At 50.9% G+C, this 22871-nt stretch overlaps 2 protein-coding genes across 30 annotated transcripts in view; one reads left to right on the top strand and one right to left on the bottom strand.

Annotated features, from left to right (window-relative positions):
- The first annotated feature begins 281 nt into the window (after positions 1 to 281).
- On the top strand, positions 282 to 14194 carry RHOG (ras homolog family member G). Of its 2 annotated transcripts, none has more exons than XM_001113619.5 (2): positions 282 to 347; positions 12968 to 14194. In XM_001113619.5, exon 2 carries the CDS (start codon positions 13036 to 13038, stop codon positions 13609 to 13611), a length of 576 nt encoding a protein of 191 aa, XP_001113619.1. In that variant the 5' UTR covers positions 282 to 347; positions 12968 to 13035; the 3' UTR covers positions 13612 to 14194.
- Positions 14195 to 14814: 620 nt separating this feature from the next.
- The window catches only part of PGAP2 (post-GPI attachment to proteins 2), a 29815-nt gene continuing 21758 nt past the window's right edge, over positions 14815 to 22871 (bottom strand). For 11 of the 28 annotated variants that reach the window (XM_077961210.1, XM_077961199.1, XM_077961212.1 and 8 more), the window contains 4 exons: positions 17043 to 17295; positions 16801 to 16907; positions 16051 to 16159; positions 14815 to 15851 (listed from right to left, as the gene is read on the bottom strand). In XM_077961210.1, coding sequence (XP_077817336.1) covers positions 15721 to 15851; positions 16051 to 16159; positions 16801 to 16907; positions 17043 to 17295 — 600 coding nt within the window. In that variant the 3' untranslated portion in view covers positions 14815 to 15720. 28 annotated transcript variants of the gene reach the window in all.

Raw genomic sequence — 22871 nt, forward strand, 5'->3', positions numbered from 1 at the left:
AGGAGGAGGAACGCCTACCGCCTAGAGTAGGGCCTCCAGGGGTGGGGTGGCCAGGAGGAGGCAGAGAGACCTAGACCTTGGGAGGCCTGACTTACTGGCCGCAGGGGCAGCGGGTTGGGAGGGGGAAAGTGGCGAGCCCGGGACTAGGCCGGGGGCGAGGCTGGGGGCGGGCCGGGGCTGAAGAGGGGGAGACCGGCCCTCAGACTTCCTGGTCGGGCCCCGCCCCACCCCGCCCCGCCCCGCCGGTCCGCCCCCCCCACTTCCTCCGGCCTCCCGCTCTCACTTCCTTCTCGAGCCCGGAGCTGCTGCCGCCGCCCCCAGCTCCCCCGCCTCGGGGAGGGCACCAGGTGAGGCCCGGCCGGGGCTGGTGGGTAGGGGTCCGGGGAACGGGAGCCCGGCCGGCCCAGGACTCGGCGCGGGCGCGGGCGCCGGCCCATGAGTTTGCTGGCGGGGGCCGCGGGCGGGAGCTTCTAGGCTCAGTCCAAGTAGGGCGGGCGCGGCCGGCCGGGCGGGGCGCGGACGGGGCCACTGCGAGCCGGTGGAGGCTCGGCGAGGGTGGCTTCCCGGCGGCTGTACCGCCTCTCGGGAGCCGAGAGGGACCCCTGAGGTCAGAGGGTCCCGGGCTCCAAGAGAAGTATCTCTAAAGTGGAAAAGCTCAGAGCTGGGAGATAGGACTCAGGTGGGGTGTCCTCAGAGGTTGCGGGGGGTGTTGAGAAGTGCATGAGGGGAGAGGGCTTCTGAGCTGGAAAAGTCACTCCCTCTGCTCTGGCAGTTGTGACACTTGTCGGGGTTAGAGGGGCGGTGTCTGGGGCCTCCGAAAGCTCTCTCCCTGGAAGATCCATGCTAATCCAGACTCACACTCGGGCTGCAGCCCGAAGGCCCTCTGCACTCAGGAGGACCGGGGTTAGGGTTGGGGGAGCCCCGCCGATCCCAGTTGTTCTCTATATGCCTGTTTTCCTGAGTCCCAACCTTACCTGGAGCCAAGCAGTAGGTATTTAGTGAGCGAACGCTGTTCCTACCTGACCAGAGTCTGGCCTTGCTCTTTTGGGAGTAACTTGGTCTTGCCCTGTGACTGGAAGTGGAAGGACTCTCATTCAGAGGTACTGATAGTCCCTGACAAGTTTTTGTTGTGTCTTTTGGGGCCGATTGAGAACCATCTCCTAGTGTTCCTCTTCATTCTTAGTCCCTGAATTATACACATGCTCCTATCGTCTCCCTCCACGCCTTTAGTTTCTACCCAGAAATCCGCCATCACTCTCTTCTCATCCCTTTCAGTCTCTTTTCCTCCAAATATGCAGTCATACCTAGGCCTTGACCTCTCTTCACCTACCCGGCCCCATGTTCATCTCAGTCCTCTGCAACCTGCCCCATCCCTTCCCTTCCCAGCTCTGGCACCCACACACTTACACCTCCTTGCGTTTTCCATCACCCCTCATTCCTCTTGAACCTTCAGCCTGTCACCCTCTCTGTATCCTTCTCTCCCACCCACTTATCTCCAGCTTTGGAATCAGGATCTGTTGTTGAAGACTTAGTGAGTTCCAGAGTCTTTTCAAACCTCCCTAGCTTGGAGAGGCAGACTGCAGCCTCCCGGTGATAGAGATGGATTAAAGAGCTGGAAAGCGTGTGTGTGTGCGCGCGCGCGCGCGAGAGAGAGAAAGAGTGTCTGTGTGTCTACATCTTTATCTCCTACAGACAAAATAACTGCCCTCAGCCTTGAGAGGGCCCAAGGGGAAACCAGCAAAATGAAGGGAACCTGCAGTGAGTGAGGTTGTGGTTAGGCAGGAGGAAGCAAGCAGTCTGTAGCAGTCAGGGTAGGGTAACAGGAATAAGACTGGTAAGAGAGGCCCTGGGAAATCAAAATCACCCCAACCTGTGGTGCTTGACCAAGGGGCCAGGCCTGGAAGCCGGGAGACAGCCTGAAGGTCCCTGACTCCATTACCTACTAGTTCCAGCATCACCTGGTGGAAAGAATGGGACCAACTTGGGTGTGATGGAAATAAAGGGAGGAGGCAAAGGCAGGATTCTGGAGGAAAGACTGCAGCTGGTCTAACTTCGAACTTAACTGTTTTAGTTTTGAATTAAGAAGCGGTTGAGGCAAAGGTGTCTGCTCCTTTCCTGCTGCCTTCCGGGGCCTGCCTAGGCCGGGTACCCAGATGCCCTGGTCTGCATCAGGGCCTTAGTGACCAGGAAGCCCTCTGGAGTTCTACTGACCCCTCTGCCTTCAGGCATCCTTAATATTCCCCATCTCACCTAGGACCCTATTCCTTCTCCGGAATTCCTCCCAAATTTAACTTCAGTCCATCCTGGCTATGGAAGCTCTTGTTGTTTCCACTCTAGAGCTCCTTCCTCAAGCTTTTGGGGTGCATGCTGAGGATCTTGCTTCTATCTACCTCCTCCAGTCATCTGTATTCATTTCTCTCCACTAGAAAAAAAAGAGAAGTAGAGGGGAGTTAAGTGCTACAGCTAAATTTAAGGGCTCTCCCTGTTCCCCATTCTGTCATCTTCCCATGTCACAGTCGTCCCTCTCCCATGAATTGTTCTTCTTCCCATCCTTCCCTTCCACCCACCTGTCTTTCTTTGCATTTCTTGGAGGTACAGAAGTGTGGCTGCGGGAAGAAATCCCAGGGACCTACATAAAAGCCCAGTTTAGAGAAGGATGTGCATACAAGGCACTTTCCCAGCATCACAGCTTAATAAAAACCCCAGGAGTCCCAATTTCTAGGCTGGCAAACCAGTAGTCACTTTAGTATTCTGCGTAACTGAGCAAACCCACAGGGCTCTGATGGTAAAGACAAGATGGGTGAGACAGGGATTCTCCCAGGTGAGATCTGGTCCCATTGGAAGTTTGAGCTAATTGCAAAAAAGGCATTGTTGGAAAAAATGTGACCAGGGCGGGAGAGATTTTAATGGGAAAATATTGGGGGGTGAAGGGAGGTGGTGGCTACAACCTAGGAGGCTGCCACTAAAGTCTTGGCTAAACATGTCAAGGTTGTGACGTGAAGAAGGGGGCTCAGGCCCACACTGAAGACTCCTTCTATATATTGTAGACCCATTAGCAGTGAGGTCAGTAGGGGTCCGTGAGAAGAGCTGAGGAGGGAAACCAAAGACAAAGCCTGGGCCACCTCCCCAGATCAGACTGGTTTTCCTGTCCAGGGTCCAGCTTCCTCTTTTGTCCTCATTTCATATGGGGGGAGGGCATCTCTCCAGGAGCTAGAGGCCAGAGGAGGAGCTTCTCAGCTAGGGCAGGGCCAGAGTGGCTGACTGTTGAGTAATGTCAGTTCTAAATCATGAATGCACCAGGATGGGCTAGGCATGAGGGCCTGGGAACTTAGAAGCAAAAAGGGCTCAGATGTAAGTCAACCCACCCTTTGGTCCATTTTCTGAAGGAATAAACTATGGTGGGGTTGTCCTGAATGAGGTTAAAGAGATGGTTGGTCCATTCTCAGGCTGGAGTTAGAATCCTCACCTTCTCTCCTTTGTAGAAGTAGCATAAGGATGGAGGTTAGAAGACCCGATCCTTGTCCTAGATTTGCTACCAACTGTATATAATCCTGGTCAACTTGGTTTCTCTTGGCTCCATTTCAGCATTAAGGAGTTGCATATCAGTACCTCCAAAGGGGACAGTGAACATCATGGCTCTGACTCTTCCTCCCCCAAGAGACTCCTCATAGCAGTGCCCCTCACTCTGGGCCCTCATGTCTTATCAGCCTCAATTTGACAGGTCTGAGTAGTCTCTACATATATATCTGTCCAGGGATAGAACTGTGGCCCTTTCTCCAAGCACAAGGATTGTTAGAGCTTGAGAGATAAGAAGGCAAAGAATGTTGGGGATTTTGCCAGGGGGTAGTAAGATGGAGTACCCTGTCTCCTGCTCCAGCTCTGCCTCACTGACGGTGGAAAATAGATGCCGGAGTTTCCTCCCTGATGTTATTTTCCCTTGTGGAAACTCCCTCAAGCCTTGGGCGGGGCTAAAGGGACTGGGTAGCCCTGGGTCTCTCTGTGGGTATTTTCAGGTGGGGGTGCCAGGATTGGGAGGATGGCACTTCTGTACAGCCTCATGTGAAATTAGCAAAGGCAAAGGAAGTGCCACTTCACAGGCCTTTGGTGGGGCCCAGGGACTGCTGAGCTGCTGCTAGGCGGGGAGGAGGAAGCCAGTGTGCACCCTTCCTCTGTGCTGTGTGGGGGAGGGGGCAGCTTCCGTGGCTCCCCCAGCCAGAGCCGTCCTGGTCCTGAGGCTCACCTTTTTTTTTTTTTTTTTTTTTTTTTTTGAGATGGAGTCTTGCCCTGTCACCCAGGCTGGAGTGCAATGGCACGATCTCGGCTCACTGCAACCTCCACCTCCTAGGTTCAAGTCGTTCTCCTGCATCAGCCTCCCAGGTAGCTGGAACTGCAGGCATGTGCCACTAGGCCCGGCTAATTTTTTTTGTATTTTTAGTAGAGATGGGGTTTCACCATGCTGGCCAGGCTGGTCTCAAATTCCTGACCTCAAGTGATCCGCCAGCCTCAGCCTCCCAAAGTGCTGGGATTACAGACGTGAGCCACGTGCCCAGCTGAGGCTCACCTTTTATGGAACACTTGGGGTGCTGGGACAATGAAGGAAGAAGGTTGGGAACTAGGACTTAGTGAAAGGGTCCTGGACTGCCCCTCAGACTTCCCAGCTACCACTGTCTCATTTCCTAGTGGGTGGCATCAACTCTTCTTTCCTTCCCTGCTGCAGTGTAGGATCCTCTCCAGGGGCTGAAGGATGAATGGCAAGAGGTGGAGAGTCCTCCAGCATGGATTTTTTTTTTTCTTTTTTTTTTTTTTTTTTGAGACGGAGTCTTGCTCTGTTGCCCAGGCTGGAATGCAGTGGCATTATCTCTGCTCACTGCAACCTCTGCCTGCTGGGTTCAAGTGATTCTCCCTCAGCCTTCCGAGTAGCTGGGATTACAGTCACCCACCACCACACCCGGCTAATTTTTGTATTTTTAGTAGAGATGGGGTTCCACCATGTTGGGCAGGCTGGTTTCGAACTCCTGATCTCAAGCGATCTGCCTGCCTTGACTCCCAAAGTACTGGGATTACAGGCGTGAGCCACAGCACCCAGGGGAATTTTTTTTTTTTTTTTTTTAAGGCTAGGAACTGGGCTCTCTTGGGTTCTTCCCTGCTGATGGGGAGAAAGGGAAGAAACTCAGCCCTTGGCCTGGTCCCAGCCCCACACTGACCTCATGTCCCCCCAGCTTCCTCCTCCCAGCCCAGCTGCAGCCAGCTGCAGCCCCTTTGAGCCTCTTTATATCACCTCTCCTCTATTCCTCCCTTCAAAACAAACAAACAAACAAACTTGTAGAGCTTCAGAAGTCTTTCCAACAGTGCCCCTGCCCCTTGCCTTGTCTTTGACCAAGGGTCCTCAGATATTCCCAGTCTGTAGCCTGTCAGGACCACTTTTCCTTCCCATCTTTCTCATCATCTCTAAGCTAGATCTGCCAGCTTCACCTCTCACCCTTCCAGTTGAAGACAAGACGGTATAGCTTATGTGTTTATTATCCCAACTTGGAGCTCTTCAGGGTGAGTGAGAAAGAAGTTGGTTACTTTTGTCTTGTGTCTTCTGGTCATAGAGGTTCTTCCTTGTTCCCAGCATCAGAGTCTGTGGATTGATGGGGGAGGAGGGGTATGTCATTCTACAGCTTTTGCTCAGCCCTTCCCTGGGTTTCTGGAAATAAACAGAAGGTCAGACTACCCTCCCCCTGAAGCATCCAGTTAGTTCAGCACGATGAAGAGTACAGTCAGTGCTGGGAAAGGTAAGGCAGGAGAGGGGGTTGCTGTGATGTCCTGGAGAAGCTGGGGAACAGTACTGGGCCTGAAGGACAGGAAGGATCTGAAGGGGGGTGAGTTGCATTCCAGGAAGAGGAACTCCCACATGCAAAGACATGATTGCATCGAGTTCATTCAGTTATTTACTGACAGCTACTACATGCTGTGCTCAGCTTAGGGTGCTCAGCAAGGTCCAGTCAACCAGGACCTTGCCCTCTAGACACTCCCAGTCTAATAACAAGAGATAAGATTCACATCAGCCTCTCCATGCCTGTGAGAGACAGCCAGACTTTGGATAGGATAAGTCACTTCTGACTTGGATAATTTACGCTTTCCTCGAAAAGGCGGCAATGGTGCATGGTTCCATATTACTACTTGATGTATTTTAGGGAAGAGAATATGGAGGCCCCTTTGTAGAGGATCAGGATTGGAATGGCCAGAGATGGATTGTAGTTATAATGAGGTTCAGGGAGGGCTGCAGAAAGGGAGCCCCATGTTAGGGAGGCAGGTTATAGAAGGCTGAGGTAAGTTCCCATCACCTCCATACTCGCCTATCTCTTAAGAGCCCGTTCCTCCCCTCCCCCACTCCCAGTTGGGACACTTCCCCTGCTGTAACAGCCACAGAGATCTGGCAATCAAGCTACTTCCTTTCCCTCCCCCATTCTGGGCCTGCCTGGGCCACACCCCAAGCCGGGCTCCAGGGACCACACTCAGACAGGGTTAGACCCCCATGGGTTATACTCCCTGCCAGAGCCAGGTCAAGCTGGTACTGGGAAGAGAGGTTTTTGCCTATTTCAGGCATAGCTTTTGCCTGTCATTGCTGTCCGATAAGATTCAGCATTGCAGTCTTGTCTGTTGTGGGGTGGGCAGGGAGTGTCCGATACTGGGCTTCAGAGAGGTGTCTCCATATCTCAGTAATGAGTGCTGGCACAAGCAGATCAAAAGGCAATGGTTGTACAGTCCTGTGTGCCTAGCCCTATACTTAGAGGTTTTTTTTTTTTGTCATTTAGTCCAGAGAAGCCAAGACTTCAGACTGAAGGGCATCCACAGCTGGGAAACTTACGTATGACTGTTGGAAAAGGAGAATCACACAGAGCCAAAGCAGGATTAAAAGGGGGGCCATGGGTGTGGTGGCTCACTCCTGTAATCCCAGCGCTTTTAGAGGCCAAGGCAGGTGGATCACTTGAGGCCAGGTGTTCGAGACCAGCCTGGCCAACATGATGAAACCCTGTCTCTACTAAAAATACAAAAATTAGCTGGGCATGATGGCACGTGCATGTAATCCCAGTTACTCAGGAGGCTGAGGCAGGAGAATCGCTTGAACCTGGGAGGTGGAGGTTGCAGTGAGCTGAGATCGCGACACTGCACTCCAGCCTGGGTGACAGGTGGCCATGCAACGGATAGCCAAAGAAGAATTCAGTAACCTTATGGAACTATGAAACTTAAGTTAGGCTTTAAGGAATAAGGAAGATTAGAGAAGGGAGAGGGAATAGTAGCGGAGGGAAAAACAAGAGTAAAAGTTCAGAGGCAAGAATGATCCTGACTTGTTTGCAGAGGACATTGAAAATCCCTCTGGAACAGGGAACTGGGAACTCACACTTGCAAAGTACCTAGATTGTGTACATATTATACATTAATGCACTTAGTCCTTGTAACACTGCTATGTGGTAGGTACCATACGTTGCTGCTGCATTTGAAAGATAAGGAAATTGAAGCTTAGAGAGGCAAATCATCATAAGCTCAGGGTCACAGAACTGGTAAGAGGCAGAACTAGGATTCATACCCAAGTCTATATAACTCTAATACCCCTTACCAAATTGTGAAGAACTCTAAATGACAATATGAGGGACCAGGCATGATCTGAATTGGGACTAAAAAGCCAGAATAAGTCATTGTAATTTATCTAATAATATACAGATCTGGCCAGGCGTGGTGACGCACACCTGTAATCCCAGCACTTTGGGAGGCCTAGTCAGGAGGATCACTTGAGATCAGGAGTTCAAGACCAGCCTGGGCAACATAGCAAGACCCTGTCTCTACAAACAAACAAAAAATAAGTAAAAAATACAAAAATTAGCCAGGTGTGGTGGTGCCTGCCTGTAGTCCCAGCTACTCAGGAGGCTGAGGTAGGATGCCTTGAGCCTGGGAGGTTGAGACTAAAGTGAGCTGTGATGGCACCACTGTATTCCAGCCTGGGCAACAGGCTTTTGTCTCCAAAAGAAAAATCAAAACAGATCGGCAACCACTGATTTACTAAATAACTTTTTTTTTTTTTTGAGACATGGGGTCTTGCTGCGTTGCTCAGGCTGGAGTGCAGTGGCTACTCACAAGGACAATAACCTTGACTAGTGTAGCACACTACAACCCTTCACTCCTGGGCTCAGCCTCCCTAGTAGCTGGGACTGCAGGTGCACCACTGAGCTAGGCTTAATGATTTTTTTTGAAAAAGCCACTTAGTGAATAAGTCATCGTTGAACCCCGCTCCAGGTAGGTCACACTCCTGGTTTGGCCACCTGCAGCGCTGACATCCCTTCTTCCTATTTGGCGCAGTTTAGACTCTACCTTTTAGCATATGCCCTCCTGAAATGGGCTATGGGAACTTAATTCAACCCAGTTCAGGCCAAAGGATTTCAGAAAGAAGAGTTGTTTTGGGAGAAAGGATAAAGGTCTGAACTAGACCTGAGTAAGGAGGACTGGGCTGATCCCCCACCACAGACACAGGCATACTCAGTGCTTCCTGCCTTCTGGGATGAAATGCTTTGCTCCTGTCACCTCCTGTGTGCACAACACTTCAGTTTACAAAGCGTATTCATTCCCATGGTCAGGTTCCTTGATGCTGCCCGTGAGGCTGGGAGGGCTGCTACTATTACTTCTACTGTATAGATGAAGAAACGGAGGCTCCAAGAAGGGCAGTAACTTACCTGATCAAGGTCACACAGTTAGCTGGTAAGGGGTAACTTGAAGACTGTAAGATGCACCGTGGAAAACACAGGGCTTTGGGTCACAAAACTGGGTTTGTGTTCTGGCTGCCATACTAACTAGCTGTGTGATGTAGAGTTACTTTTACTGCTCTGAATTTGTTTCCTCATCTGTAAAATAGGAATAGTACTGACAGGTTGTTATAAAGGTCAAATGACATAATAATATGCAATCTATAAAGGCTTATACCATATGGGGGCTTTTTTTTTTTAAATCAAGGGTCAAGGTCAGCAGATAAACTCAAGATATCAGAGTCAGGTATCCAGTACTCTTGGCCCTATTCCACACTGCCTTTGCTCTGCTTGTTTCTGGATAGTACCATACTCATCATCCTTTTCCAGTGTCAGTCCCTGTTCCCTTCCCAGCCCAGAAGCTACCCTGTCCTTTCCCCTCTCCTTTGAGAGCTAATTTACTGATTGCTAGTTGATAACCACCTCCTTAGAGAGCTGTACTTCCAGTTTCTTGGGCCTTGTGAGAGCCAGCCAGAGTTCCCTCCTTGTCTTCCTGCCTGGGCCAGCCCAGCGCTGGGCTTTTCAGTCAGACTGTCAACACCCACTCCCCTGCTCTGTGTGGAACTGAAGATTGCAGGCCCAGGAGTTCTGCTTTGAATGTCAGGGCTTCCCACATAATCCATTGGGCACAAGTAATGCCACCTGCCTCCAAGGAGCTTTAAGTCTTAGTTCATCTACCTAGTGCTCTTGTAACAACCATTGTAATCTCCAATTCCTGGATAGGAAAACTGAGGCCCAGCAAGCGTAAATGCCTCAAGCTTGGTTGTAGTGAGTCAGCACAACTGGGGTTAGAACTTAGGTCTCTCAACTTCCAGTCTGAAGTCTCTATTCGACTCTCCACTGACCTAGAGGGTCCTTATGCCCTTCCCTGACCCACACTCTGAGGGTCTCTAGCTGAATGTCCTGAGGTTACATGCACATACATGTGCACACGCACACACACACACTCATTCATGCAAATAGGATGGAAATATTTTTTCATGTGAACCAGAGACACAACTTCATAAAGTGAAATCATTTCTTTCCCAGCTGATTCCAAGGGAAACTGTACCCTGGGAGGGAGCTGGGACCAAGCCCTGGGTCCTTTGCATCCCCCATACCACGAAAGTTTCTTTTCCACTTCCCAGTGGGGATTTTCTTCTCCACTTGTCATTGATTTTTGAAGCTTCTGAACCAGTGGTGAGAGCTCAGGCTGCAGGGGTAAGGGGTTCCCAGACCAGGGTGCAGCCTTGCAGTATAGCAAGTGAAATGGAGAAAATGGGCTAGTGGTGTTGGTGCTTGGGTGGAGCCAGGGATAAGGAATACTCAGGGATTTGGTTGTGTTTAAAACAGGGCTGCCCCCTCTCAGGGAGCAGGCCCTGGTTGTGGGAGACAGTCAGGGAAAGGAAGTCACATATTGACCACCAAGAGTCCCCCATGGCCAAAAAGTAGCTGATGAGAGAAGGACCCTTGCCATAGCAGTGTAAATAATCGCAGGGTTTCTGGAAGCTTTGCTTCAGAACTCAGAAAAGCAGTTCCTCACCCCAAGGCCCTATGACCTGCAGAGGTGACCAGATGTTGGCTGGAGCTGGGACTCCTCATACTTACCCCACTAATAAATACAGCAGCCCATTTATTGGGCACTTGCTATGTGCCATACCTCATGCTGGACACCTTCTATACATTATTAACTCTTACTTTTTTTTTTTTTTTTGAGACAGGGTCTTGCCCTGTCGCACAGGCTGGAGTGCAGTGGTATGAACATAGCCCACTGCAGGCTTGACCACCCTGCAATCAAGTGATGCTCCCACCTCAGCCTCCCAAGTAGCTGGGACAACAGGCGTGTACCACCACACCCTGATAATTTTTTCATTTTTTGTAGAGTCACGGTTTTGCCATGTTGCCCAGGCTAGTCTCAAACTCCTGGGCTCAATTGATCTACCTGCCTCGTTCTCCCAAAGTGCTAGGATTACACTGTGCCTGGCCTCATTTCATATTCTGAGCAATTGTAGTGCAATAGGCAAGATTATCCCCATTTTACAGATGAGAAAATTGAGGCTTGGGGAACAAATATATTGCCAAGATCACATATAACTAGTTGGTGGAACTGTGATTAGAATCCCTGCCAGTCTTAATCTAGCATCTATGTTCTTAATGATGGTATTTTCTACCCAAGAGTCTGGAAGGCTCTAAAATCTTTCAGAGGCACATGCCAGGGTCTCAGGAAATGGACAGAAGATTGAGGGGAAAGTCAAGTTTTTGTCTTACTCTTGACTTCATCCTTCCTAGTTGGGCTTGAAAGATTTGCTCCAGGCTGGGCATGGTGGCTCATGCCTGTAATCCCAGCACTTTGGGAGGCCAAGGCGGGCGGATCACAAGGTCAGGAGTTCAAGACCAACCTGACCAACATGGTGAAACCCCATCTCTGCTAAAAATACAAAAATTAGCCAGGCGTGGTGGCAGGTGCCTATAATCCCAGCTACTCAGGAAGGTGAGGCAGGAGAATCACTTGAACCCAGGACGCAGAGGTTGCAGTGAGCCAAGATTGTGCCACTGCACTCCAGCCTGGGCAACAGAGCGAGACTCCATCTCCAAAAATAAAAGATTTGCTCCACCCCACCAAGGACCTTGAGAGAAGATACTAACGTCTGGGAGCCTCAGCCTCTACCTCATTCATCATAACATACCCAGACCCCAGTCCAAATCCCAGGTTCAACTGAATCTCCAGTAATCCCTTGCATTGAATTTGCTGTACTGAATTGGCAACCAGAGTGCGCATGGCCAGATAGGGTTTTCAGTACTTATAAGAATGATGGGGTGGCCAGGTGCGGTGGCTCACGCCTGTAATCCCACCATTCTGGGAGCCCGAGGCAGGTGGATCACCTGAAGTCAGGAGCTTGAGACCAGCATGGCTAACATGGCGAAACTCCATCTCTACTAAAAATATAAAAATTAGCTGGATGCAGTGGCGTGTGCCTGTAGTCCCGGCCACTCGGGAGGCTGAGGCAGGAGACACTTGAACCTGGGAGGTGAAGGTTGCAGTGAGCTGAGATCGCGCCACTGCACTCCAGCCTGGGTGACAGAGCGAGACTCCGGCTAAAAAAAAAAAAAGAAAAGCTTTCTCTGGGCGACAGAGAAACTCCATCTCAAAAAAAAAAAAAAAAAAAAAAAAACAGATTTCCCCCTTGCCAGAATACCCTGGATTGGGATAGGGCAGCTCTCTGAAGAATTGAGCCCCTTACTCAGCAGGTTTCTTACTGTGCCTTTTGGTTTGTACTCAGTAGCCAAGATACTAGGTTTGGAGAGGGCAGGGTGGGCCCTGAGTTGAGAGAGGTTCTACCTATGGCTGCATCACAGAGTGACCTGGAACAGCTGTCCTGTGCCAGAACCCTTTCCAGTCTCCTGGTGGAAAGTGTCCATATTTAGTTGAGGATCTAGTGGATCCCTAAATTTGTGCACTCTCCTTTTGTGTCTGTATAGCCTGGAAAATAGCTAATACTGGCCAGGCGTGGTGGCTCACACCTGTAATCCCAGCACTTTGGGAGACCAAGGCAGGCGGATCACAAGGTCAGGAGATCAAGACCATCCTGGCTAACTCGGTAAAACCCCGTCTCTACTAAAAATACAAAAAATTAGCTGGGTGTGGTGGTGGGCGCCTGTAGTCCCAGCTACTCGAGAGGCTGAGGCAGAATGGCGTGAACCCAGGTGGCGGAGGTTGCAGTGAGCAGACATCGCACCACTGCACTCCAGCCTGGGTGACAGAGCGAGACTCCGGCTAAAAAAAAAAAAAGAAAAGCTAATACTTATGGATGAGGCACTGTTTTAAATGCTTTACGTGTATTATATAATCCTTATAATGACTCAATGAGGTAGATATTATTTTATCCTCATTTTACTGGTAAGAAAACTTAGGCATAGAGAGGTTAAGCAATTTGTTCAGGGTTACACAGCTAGGAAATGCAAAACCAAGATTTGACCTTAGTTTATCTGGCGCCAGAGCTTATGTGCTTTCTACAACATTATACTGCATCTTTGCTCGGTCTCAGGGCCTTTCATTGTGTATCTTTCTGATGACTGTCTTGGTGGGACTTTGGGATAGTGTCAGGTTAAGGGAACAGGAGCCGGTTTCCCTTTGTGTGCCCTTATCTTTTCTTCCCAGTAGGCAGAGGCCTCCCTAACCAAGAATGTCCCCTTTCATCCGTCCACAGGTCACTGCAGCCAGAGAGGTCCAGAAGAGAGAGGAGGCACTGCCTCCACTACAGCAACTGCACCCACGATGCAGAGCATCAAGTGCGTGGTGGTGGGTGATGGGGCTGTGGGCAAGACGTGCCTGCTCATCTGCTACACAACTAACGCTTTCCCCAAAGAGTACATCCCCACCGTGTTCGACAATTACAGCGCGCAGAGCGCAGTTGACGGGCGCACAGTGAACCTGAACCTGTGGGACACTGCGGGCCAGGAGGAGTATGACCGCCTCCGCACACTCTCCTACCCTCAGACCAACGTCTTTGTCATCTGTTTCTCCATTGCCAGTCCACCTTCCTATGAGAACGTGCGACACAAGTGGCATCCAGAGGTGTGCCACCACTGCCCTGATGTGCCCATCCTGCTGGTGGGCACCAAGAAGGACCTGAGAGCCCAGCCTGACACTCTACGGCGCCTCAAGGAGCAGGGCCAGGCGCCCATCACACCGCAGCAGGGCCAGGCACTGGCCAAGCAGATCCACGCTGTGCGCTACCTCGAATGCTCAGCCCTGCAACAGGATGGTGTCAAGGAAGTGTTCGCCGAGGCTGTCCGGGCTGTGCTCAACCCCACTCCGATCAAGCGGGGACGGTCCTGCGTCCTCTTGTGACCCTGGCACTCGGCTTGGAGGCTGCCCCTGCCCTCCCCCACCAGTTGTGCCTTGGTGCCTTGTCCGCCCCAGCTGTGCCTTAAGGACTAATTCTGGCACCCCTTTCCAGGGGGCTCCCTGAATGCCTTTTTCTCTGAGTGCCTTTTTCTTCTTAAGGAGGCCTGCAGAGAAAGGGGCTTTGGGCTCTGCCCCGCTCTGCTTGGGAACACCGGGTATTCTCATGAGCTCATCCAAGCCAAGGTTGGACCCCTCCCCAAGAGGCCAACCAGTGCCCCCTCCCATTTTCCGCTACTGACCAGTTCATCTAGCTTTCCACACAGTTGTTGCTGCCTATTGTGGTGCCTCCTCAGGTTAGGGGCTCTCAGCCATCTCTAACCTCTGCCCTCGCTGTTCTTGGAATTGCACCCCCAAGATGCTCTCTCCCTTCTCCAGTGAGGGAGCCACAGAATCCTGAGAAGGTGAATGTGCCCTAACCTGCTCCTCTGTGCCCAGGCCTTACGCATTTGCTGACTGACTCAGCCCCCATGCTTCTGGGGGCCTTTCCTACCCCCATCAGCATCAATAAAACCTCCTGTCTCCAGTGGCCCCGGCTCCTCCCTGTGTGCTGGGCATTAGCGGGTGGGCATGGGCTAGGGCTCCCCAGAGACTGGGAGCCTTTTGTTTTTTCTAGTAGACAATAGGCTTCATTGTGGTCCCCTCACCCCCCAATTTCCCTAACAAAGCTCTAGGCTCCCTTGGAGGGGGCAGTCTTGCTCTGGGGCCCAGTCACAGATGCTATAGTGGACTCAGACACAAAACTTGAGGAAAGACTTCCTGATCTTAGGACTCAGAAAGGGAGAGGTTGAGAGCCATTAGCCTAAAGGCAGATGCTCTCACAGTCATGCATCTGAAAGCTGTACCTCACATCACCAAGAGGACAGTGCTTTAACAGGAGTTGGAGTTTGAACCCAGGTCTCTGCCTCAACTGAAGACTTCCAGGTATCCTAGCTTGCAGTCCTAGAATCATTACAGATAGCTCAGTCACTCCTGCTCACCAAAACAGAGGCTTAGACCAGCCTTAGGAGACTCCAGACCTAAGGGGGATTGGGGGGATGCTGCTAGGAGTCATACCCTGCCATGGACTTACTCCCTCCCCACTCTTGAGCCTGTTTCTCTCCCAGTTCCTATCAAACAAGATGAGCCCCAAGACTGGCAAGCCTAAGCGACTGTTGGCCCCCCCCAAAAATTTATTTTCCTTTAAAACAAAACATACAACCAAAATTTAGGGTTTGGAGCAGTAGGGAAGACAGGAGATACCAGAGAGCCCATTTTACAGTAGAAATCTGCATCTGACCCCTCTATCCCATACCTTTGCAAAGGAGGGGAGGGGTCTATAAGCCAGAACTTTCAGAAGAGAGAAGAAAACACATGGTGTGCTGGTGCTGTTTCTGGAGCAGGTCATCCTTTAGGTACAAAACACCACCTCCACCCAATGACATCAGAACCACTGAGTGGTTCTGAGTAGAGCCCTTGGAAATCATACAGCCCACCCATCCCCCATCAGACACATGGACACACTGAGGCTCAGATAGGGAAGGGTACATACCATAGGGCGCACACCACATCAAAAAGGTGAAGTCAGGACTAGAACACCTGAGCAGCTTTAGCAGGGGACTGTGGCCACAGGCCTGGATGTGCACAGTAGATCATGAAATACATTAGTCCTGTGAATGACCCCGTGGAGAGAAATGGCTGTGGTTGTCAGGGAGCAGCAACTGCTCAGGGGCTCCTGACCTCAGTGAAAGATGACTATGTAAAGGCCAGAAAGTGGGTGGTGGTCATGAACCTCAGGACGTTTTTTTAGCACCAAATGGTGGAGCTCTCTGCCAGCTCAGCTTCTTGGGGCCTCTCAGGTAAAGGTGATGTTGCTTGAGGACCCCATGCCCATATGAGGGGTGGAGAGGAGAAGCCAGCAGCACTGGGGTGAGCCTTGGCCTATGCCCTTCCTTCTTACCCTTCCCCCATCTTCAGTAAGGCCAAGAGAGGATGTAGGGTGGGGAAGGCCAGAATGGTATCTTGTTTCTTGTTTCTGGGCAGTGGGCTTCCTCCTCCCAAGCAGGACTGAAGGGTTCAGAATCGCTTTTCCTCAGGCTGAGAGGTTATGAGCAGCTCCTTGTTCCCGAAGTCCCACCAGGCCGTCATGTGGAACGCCATGTTGGTTAGGACAACAGTGTACTCCAGGATGGCAAAGATGGTGTACACTGTTGTGAGGACACAAGGAACAGGGCATGATGAACTTCCTGCTACCCCCTCAGGGGCCTCTTGATAAATCACACCACCATTAGTCTGCCACAGAGAACACAATGGCAGTCAGTCCCCAAGACCATTGCCCATTATCAAAAACATCACTGCTGCCCTGAAGCCACTCATGACTGCCTGTGGATCCTATCCTGACCTCACCTCCAGCCTCACAATACATGTTGTGCCGAAAGTAGACAGCCAGCGCCGAGAAGAAGGAGACGAAGTTGATGACGAAGAGCCGCTGTTTCCAGCTGTAGGACTTCCGATCCTAGGGAATGGGCTGTCTGATCACTCTGCAGCTTGCTGGGATGAGAGCTAGGGCTCCCCTCTCAGCTCTAGCTCCTAAGGCTGGGCCTTATCTCCCTTGGCTCCCACTAGTGGTCATGGAAGGGAGCACAGGCAGGGGCAGCAAGAATGAGGAACATGTTGACGTCCCTGCCTCTTGGGGGAGTGATGGGCCAAGGAGCAGTGGTATTCCTGCCCCTTCCACTTCAGGGGGATGGAGTATGAAAGTTACATGGAGTCACCCACCAACCCCACCTCCAAATACTGTGTGGGGAAAGAAACCCATATACACATGTGGGGCGCTGAAATTATGACAGACCACAGTCCCCTGACACTGTTCCTAACTCACTGCCGCCTAGATGCGACTCCTCATTCTATCCCCATTTGCAGCCTCCATCTCTTCTATTCTCCAGTCTCCCACACTACCCAAACACAGTGCTCTAGTCCTAGATTCTGACCAACCACCCTCAGTTTGTCACCAAGCCCCAGCCCCAACCCCAGCACCCCTCTGCCAGGGTTCCCATTAGAACTTAGTTCCCACCTCACCATTACCCAAATCCTGAGGACAGATGTCCTTGATTTTCTTCTGGGTTGCTTGGAGCCCCCGCTAGGGATAGACCGTACCTCCTGACTTACTGTGTGCTTCTTGGTCAACCGCCAGAGAATACAGGTGAGGAGCATATGCCCGAGGGATGAGGCGATGAACACAATGAAAGCATTTTCGTGGATGGCTAGAGGGAAAGAGGATTGGGAGCCACATTGCAGGGAGTGCCCACACCACTAAGTAGGAGGGGTCCGAATGTGGTAGGGGCAGGCCCCTCCCCTCAGGGAACCCTTCCCCACTCCTCCCTCATCCGGGCACCCACTGAAGTCCTCGGAGGAGGAGACGTAAGTGAGCACTAGCAATGCAAGGTTCTCCACGACATTGAGGCCGAAGTTGAGGCGGCAGAGCGGGCGATAGCAGGAACACGGGGAGGCGCAGCTGAGGTAGTGGTTCCAGTAGGCGAAGGCCACCAAGAAGCGAGGCGCCGAGTGCAGGCCGATGCAGAAACGCCACACGTAGCGCTGGGGCACCTCCCCGCCGATGGCCGAGCTCACCGAGGGCAGGTAATTGGGCACCTAGAGAGTTGTGACCTGTCTGGGCATCTGCCTCTGCCAGCCCCGCCCATGTGGAGAACCTTCTCTCCATCTAACAAAATCACTCTGGCCTCTGCTCCAGTCCCTCCCCTTCCAGGAAGTCCTCCTTCAGATGTCCCCACACCTCTCCCAAGGGACCTCTCCTTCCAGGTCCTAGGCCCAAAGTGCTGGATTCTCATTCCCCAGCTATCCTGGGATTTGTGCAGGAGCATGGTGGGACCTTCTCCATCTCCCCTGCAGACTGGAACCTGCCTGTGTTTGGTCAGTGTGAAGATGGGTTCAGATACCCTACACCCATAGCTCAGAGCTGTGCCTCCACTAAGACCCTGGGTGAGTTCCAAGACCTCAGATTCATTCTAGAGGACAGGGATGAGTCGCAGACTATCTGAGCTTCCTTAGAAAAGTGCTGGATTCACTGGTCAGCTAAGATGTTGCTCAGTCTGCTCCCAGCGCCATTGATTCCTCTAGGCAGGTGTGCCAAGGTGGTAGAATGGCAGCCCTGCTCTGATCATGATTAAGAAAGTGGGTAGGCTGGGCATGATGGCTCACACCTGTAATCCCAGCACTTTGGGAGGCCAAGATGGGTGGATCACCTGAGGTCAGGAGTTAAAGACCAGCCTGGCCAACACGGCGACACCCTATCCCTACTAAAAAAAAAAAAAAAAAGGCCGGGTGCGGTGGCTCACGCTGTAATCCCAACACTTTGGGAGGCCGAGGCGGGCGGATCACAAGGTCAGGAGATCGAGACCATCTTGGCTAACACGGTGAAACCCCGTCTCTACTAAAAATACAAAAAATTAGCCGGGCGTGGTGGTGGGCGCCTGTAGTCCCAGCTACTCGGAGACAGAGGCAGGAGAATGGCATGAACCCGGGAGCCGGAGCTTGCAGTGAACCGAGATCACGCCACTGTACTCCAGCCTGGGTGAGAAAGCGAGACTCTGTCTCGAAAGGAAAGAAAGGAAAGAGAGAAAGGAAAGAGAGAAAGGAAAGAGAGAAAGGAAGAGAGAAAGAAAGAGAGAAAGAAAGAAAAGAAAGGAAAGAAAGGAAGGAAAAAAGGAAAAGGAAAGAAAAGAAAGAAAAGAAAGGAATGAAAGAAAAGAAAGGAAAGAAAGGAAAGGAAAGGAAAGAAGGAAAGGAAAGACAAGAAAGAAAGGAAAGAAAGAAAGAAAGGAAAGAAAGAAAGAAAGAGAGAGAAAGAAAGAAAGAAAGAAAAAAGAAAATGGGTGCTCCTAACCTGGGGTAGTCTAAGGAAATGACCATGTTCTCGTGCATCTCCACCATCCATCTTTCTCAATGCCTGGAACTCCTATTGAAGCCTCAGTCCTTAAAGCTGAGGAAAAAGGAGGAGATAATACACAGCTGCAGGGACTGGCGTCTTCCTTGTTTGAGAGGTGAAAGGATGGATGACTGAACAATGGTTTAGACAGGGACAGGAAAGCCAAAGATGGGAAGAGGCTTTCTTAGACTTCAGGGCCTAAAGCAGTGCTTCACAAACTTTAATTACCCATACACCTCACTGGGGGAATTGTTTGAAATTGCAGAAGGCTTGGAACCTGAGGATCTGCATTTTTAAATTTTTTCACTTTGTTTTCCCCCTTTTTGAGTCAGGGTCTCACTCTGTCACCCAGGCTGGAGTGCAGTAGCATGATCATGACTCACTGCAGCCTTGACCTCCTGGGCTCAGGTGATCCTCTCACCTCAGCCTCCTGAGTAGCAGGCTAATTTTTGTAGAGACAGGGTTTCGTCATGTGTCCCATGATGGTCTCAAACTCCTGGGTTTAAGCTATCCATCTGCCTTGGCCTCCCAAAGTGCTGGGACTACAGGCATGAGCCACCTCACCTGGCCAGAATCTGTTTTTTGTTTTGTTTTGTTTTGTTTTGAGACGGAGTCTCGCACTGTCACCCAGGCTGCAGTGCAGTGGCGTGATCTCAGCTCACTGCAACCTCCGCCTCCAGGGTTTACGCCATTCTCCTGCCTCAGCCTCCAGAGTAGCTGGGACTACAGGCGCCCGCCACCACGCCCGGCTAATTTTTTGTATTTTTAGTAGAGATGAGGTTTCACCGTGTTAGCCAGGATGGTCTCGATCTCCTGACCTCGTGATCTGCCCTCCTCAGCCTCCCTAAGTGCTGGGATTACAGGCGTGAGCCACCGTACCCAGCCGTTTTGTTTTTGTTTTTGTTTTGGACACAGGGTCTCACTTCGGTTGCCCAGGCTGGAGTGCCATAGCATGATCTCAGCTCACTATAGCCTCTACTTCCTGGGCTCAGGTAATTCTCCCACCTTAGCCTCCCAAGTAGCCACCACCATGCCTGGCTAATTTTTTGAGTTTTTTTGTTTTGTTTTGTTTTGTTTTTTAGTAGCAACAGGGTTTTGCCATGTTGCCCAGGCTGGTCTAGAACTCCTGGACTCAAACAATCCACCGCTCTCGGCCTCTCAAAGTGTTGGGATTACAGGCATGAGCCAACACGCCAGGCCAGAATATGCTTTTTTTTTTTTTTTTTGAGATGGAGTCTCGCTCTGTTGCTCAGGTTGGAGTGCAGTGGCACGATCTTGGCTCCCTGCAACCTCTGCCTCCTGCGGTTAAGCAATTATCCTGCCTCAGCCTCCCGAGTAGCTGGGATTACAGGCAGCTGCTGCCACGCCCAGGTAATGTTGTGTTTTTAGTAGAGATGGGGTTTCACCATGTTGGGCAGGCTGGTCTCGAACTCCTGACCGGTGATCCGCCTGCCTCGGCCTCCCAAAGTGCTGGGATTACAGGCGTGTGCTACCATGCCCAGCAAGAATATGCATTTTTAAAAGATTCCCAAACTGTGGAAATGTCTAGTCCATTGCCCACACTTTCTGTGCACTTTTGCAGACCTCCAAAGAGGGCCAGCACAGTGCCAGAGCCCAGTAACACAGCAAGGGAATGAACTTGCTCTAACTATGGAGGGATAGTCTTTGGAAGTGGAGTTCTGAAGGACCATCATTCCTTTCTTTCAACGAGATGCTAGACTGCTGAGAAGGTGAGCAATGCTGCAGGCAGCTCACAGGGCAACCCACAGGTAGGCCTGGGGCAAGACTAGACAGGGGGCTTCACAGCCTCCACAAAAAAGGAGATGGATTCCCCTCTGCGCTGTCAGAGGAAGCTAAATGCAGAGCTCTGGGAGAGAAGATGCTGGCCTCAAAGCCATAGCTTAAGATATCATAGCTTGAGACCAGGCTCAGACATGCACTCTGAGTAATGTGAGGGGGCAGCATAGAGGCTCAGGAACTGCACAAAGCTGAGTCTGTACCCCAGCTCTGCCTTTATTAGCTGGGTGACCTTGAGCAAGTCACTTCACCTCTCTGAGCTCCAATTTCCTCATTGGTAAAATAGATATAACACCACCTACCTTGCAGGGTGTTTATGAATTCTCTTTATTTATTTATTTTTTTGAGACAGGGTCTCGCTCTGTTGCCCAGGCTGGAGTACATTGGCGTAATCTCGGCTCATTGCAACCTCCACCTCCCAGGTTCAAGCGATTCTCGTGCCTCAGCCTGCCAAGTAGCTGGGACCAGAGGTGCCACCACTCCCAGCTAATTTTTTTTTTTTGACATGGAGTTTCACTCTTGTTGCCCAGGCTGGAGTGCAGTGGTGTGGCCTCAACTCACTGCAAACTCCACCTCCCAGGTTCAAGCAATTCTCCTGCCTCAGCCTCCCGAGTAGCTGGGATTACAGGCACCCGGCCTCTAATTTTTGTATTTTTAGTAGAGATGGGGTTTCACCATGTTGGCTAGGCTGGTCTTGATCTCCTGACTTTAAGTGATTCGCCTGCCAAGGTGCTGGGATTACAGGTGTGAGCCAACATGCCCAGCCATATGAATTCTAAATATAACATGTATAAAACATCTGCAGTATCTGGCATGCAGTAAGTACAATAAGTGATGGTTTTCAGAAGACAAAATTTCCTGTAAAGAATGCAAAAACGCTGTGACCTACATGGCCACAGAGCATGGGAAGGTCTGCTTATGGGTGAGAGGCAGGAACCTCCAAGTTTCCTTACTAGATTTTTCTGTGTTGAGTTACTCCGAGTTGGGTTAGTCAGAGTGTTGCCTCTGCTTCCTGGAATATTCATTCTGAAAACTACTCCCCAATCTCAACTATAAGGAAAACAGGACCACCATTTAAAGCTTGACTGGGAGAGCCTAAAGGATTCAAGGGCCCTGAACCCTGACCACTGTTGGGAATGGGTATTGGGGAGAAACAATACAGGGTTTGGGGAAGGCCTCAGAAGGAAATGAGAGTTAGGGCATTGTGGCTGCTGGTCCTGTCTTAATGAGCTTCTCTCAGATTACGGATGGGGGTGGGATTCTAAGAGCCAGGACTGTCTCTTCCATCACATACACACACACACACACATACACACAGACACATACATATAATCAGGTACATGTACTCCTACCCCCAGCCCCATTCCCAGCACACAAGTTCCCCACTCACCGACTGCACCAGCAACAAGCAACATCAGGAGCTATGAAAAACCAGGTACACAGCTCACCCCAAACTTCCCCATGTGCCCAGAGCTAAGAGTACTGAGAGACACGAGGATAAGCCCTTTCTGATAGGACAGTAGATCAGAAACTCATATGGTATAAAGACAGGGTTCCCCAAAATCCCCTTTCACAGCACCTCACATTTCACCATGAGATTCATTCCTTTGGCCTCAGGTAAAAGTCCCCCCACATTATAGATGCCTTCTCTAGCTACCCTACTGTCCCCCGCCCCATGCCAACTGCACAAAAACTCCAATTGCTGTCAATCCCACTTTCTACACCTCTCTGGACTCCATCCCTCCTCTCTATCCTCACAGTATGCATCTTAGCTCTGGTTCCCCCAGTAGCATGAGCTACTGCACTAGCCTCCTTATACCCTAGTCTTGCCCCTGCCCTTAAAGCTGTTCTCCACTCAGAAGCTAGAATGGTCTTCTAAAGCACAAACCTCCAGCCTACACAACATGGCAAAACCGCATCTCTACAAAAAATATAAAAATTAGCCAGGCATGGTGGCATGCACCTGTAGTCCCAGCTACCCAAGGCTGAGGCTGAGGTGAGGAATCACCTGAGCCCAGGAGGTCAAGGCTGCAATAAGTCAAGATCAGGTCACTATAATCCAGCCTGGGAGACAGAGTGAGATCCTGTCTCTAAATAATTAAATACATAAAGCACAAATCTGATCATGTCCCTTTCCTGCCTAAAATCCTTCCAAAGCTCTTGATAAAAATTGCCCTCTGGATAATATCAAAAGTTGTCAGCCTGGCATTCACAAAAAGCCTTCTTTACCACAGAGCAACAATGTCCCCTCCTCCAAGAAGAAAGTGATCCCCAATTTCCAAGCTGGGTGAAGTGCCTCCTCTGAGCCCCACAGTCACTGTACTCTTTTTTATCATAATAGGAACCCCAGGTCACTGTGTTGTGACAGTCTGTGTCTAAGGACTGACTCTCGTAACAATGAGATGTTAAGGGCAAGTCCATATCTAATTCCATGCCCCTAGCACAGAACCTTTATCCCTGGGCCCCCAGGAAAGGCCTAGTGGAC

This window comes from Macaca mulatta, chromosome 14 (genome assembly GCF_049350105.2).
Source record: "Macaca mulatta isolate MMU2019108-1 chromosome 14, T2T-MMU8v2.0, whole genome shotgun sequence".
Taxonomy (NCBI): Eukaryota; Metazoa; Chordata; class Mammalia; order Primates; family Cercopithecidae; genus Macaca; species Macaca mulatta.

Excerpts from the sequence above, each read along its gene's own strand:
- RHOG (XM_001113619.5), top strand. The coding sequence starts at position 13,036 with ATGCAGAGCATCAAGTGCGTGGTGGTGGGTGATGGGGCTGTGGGCAAG.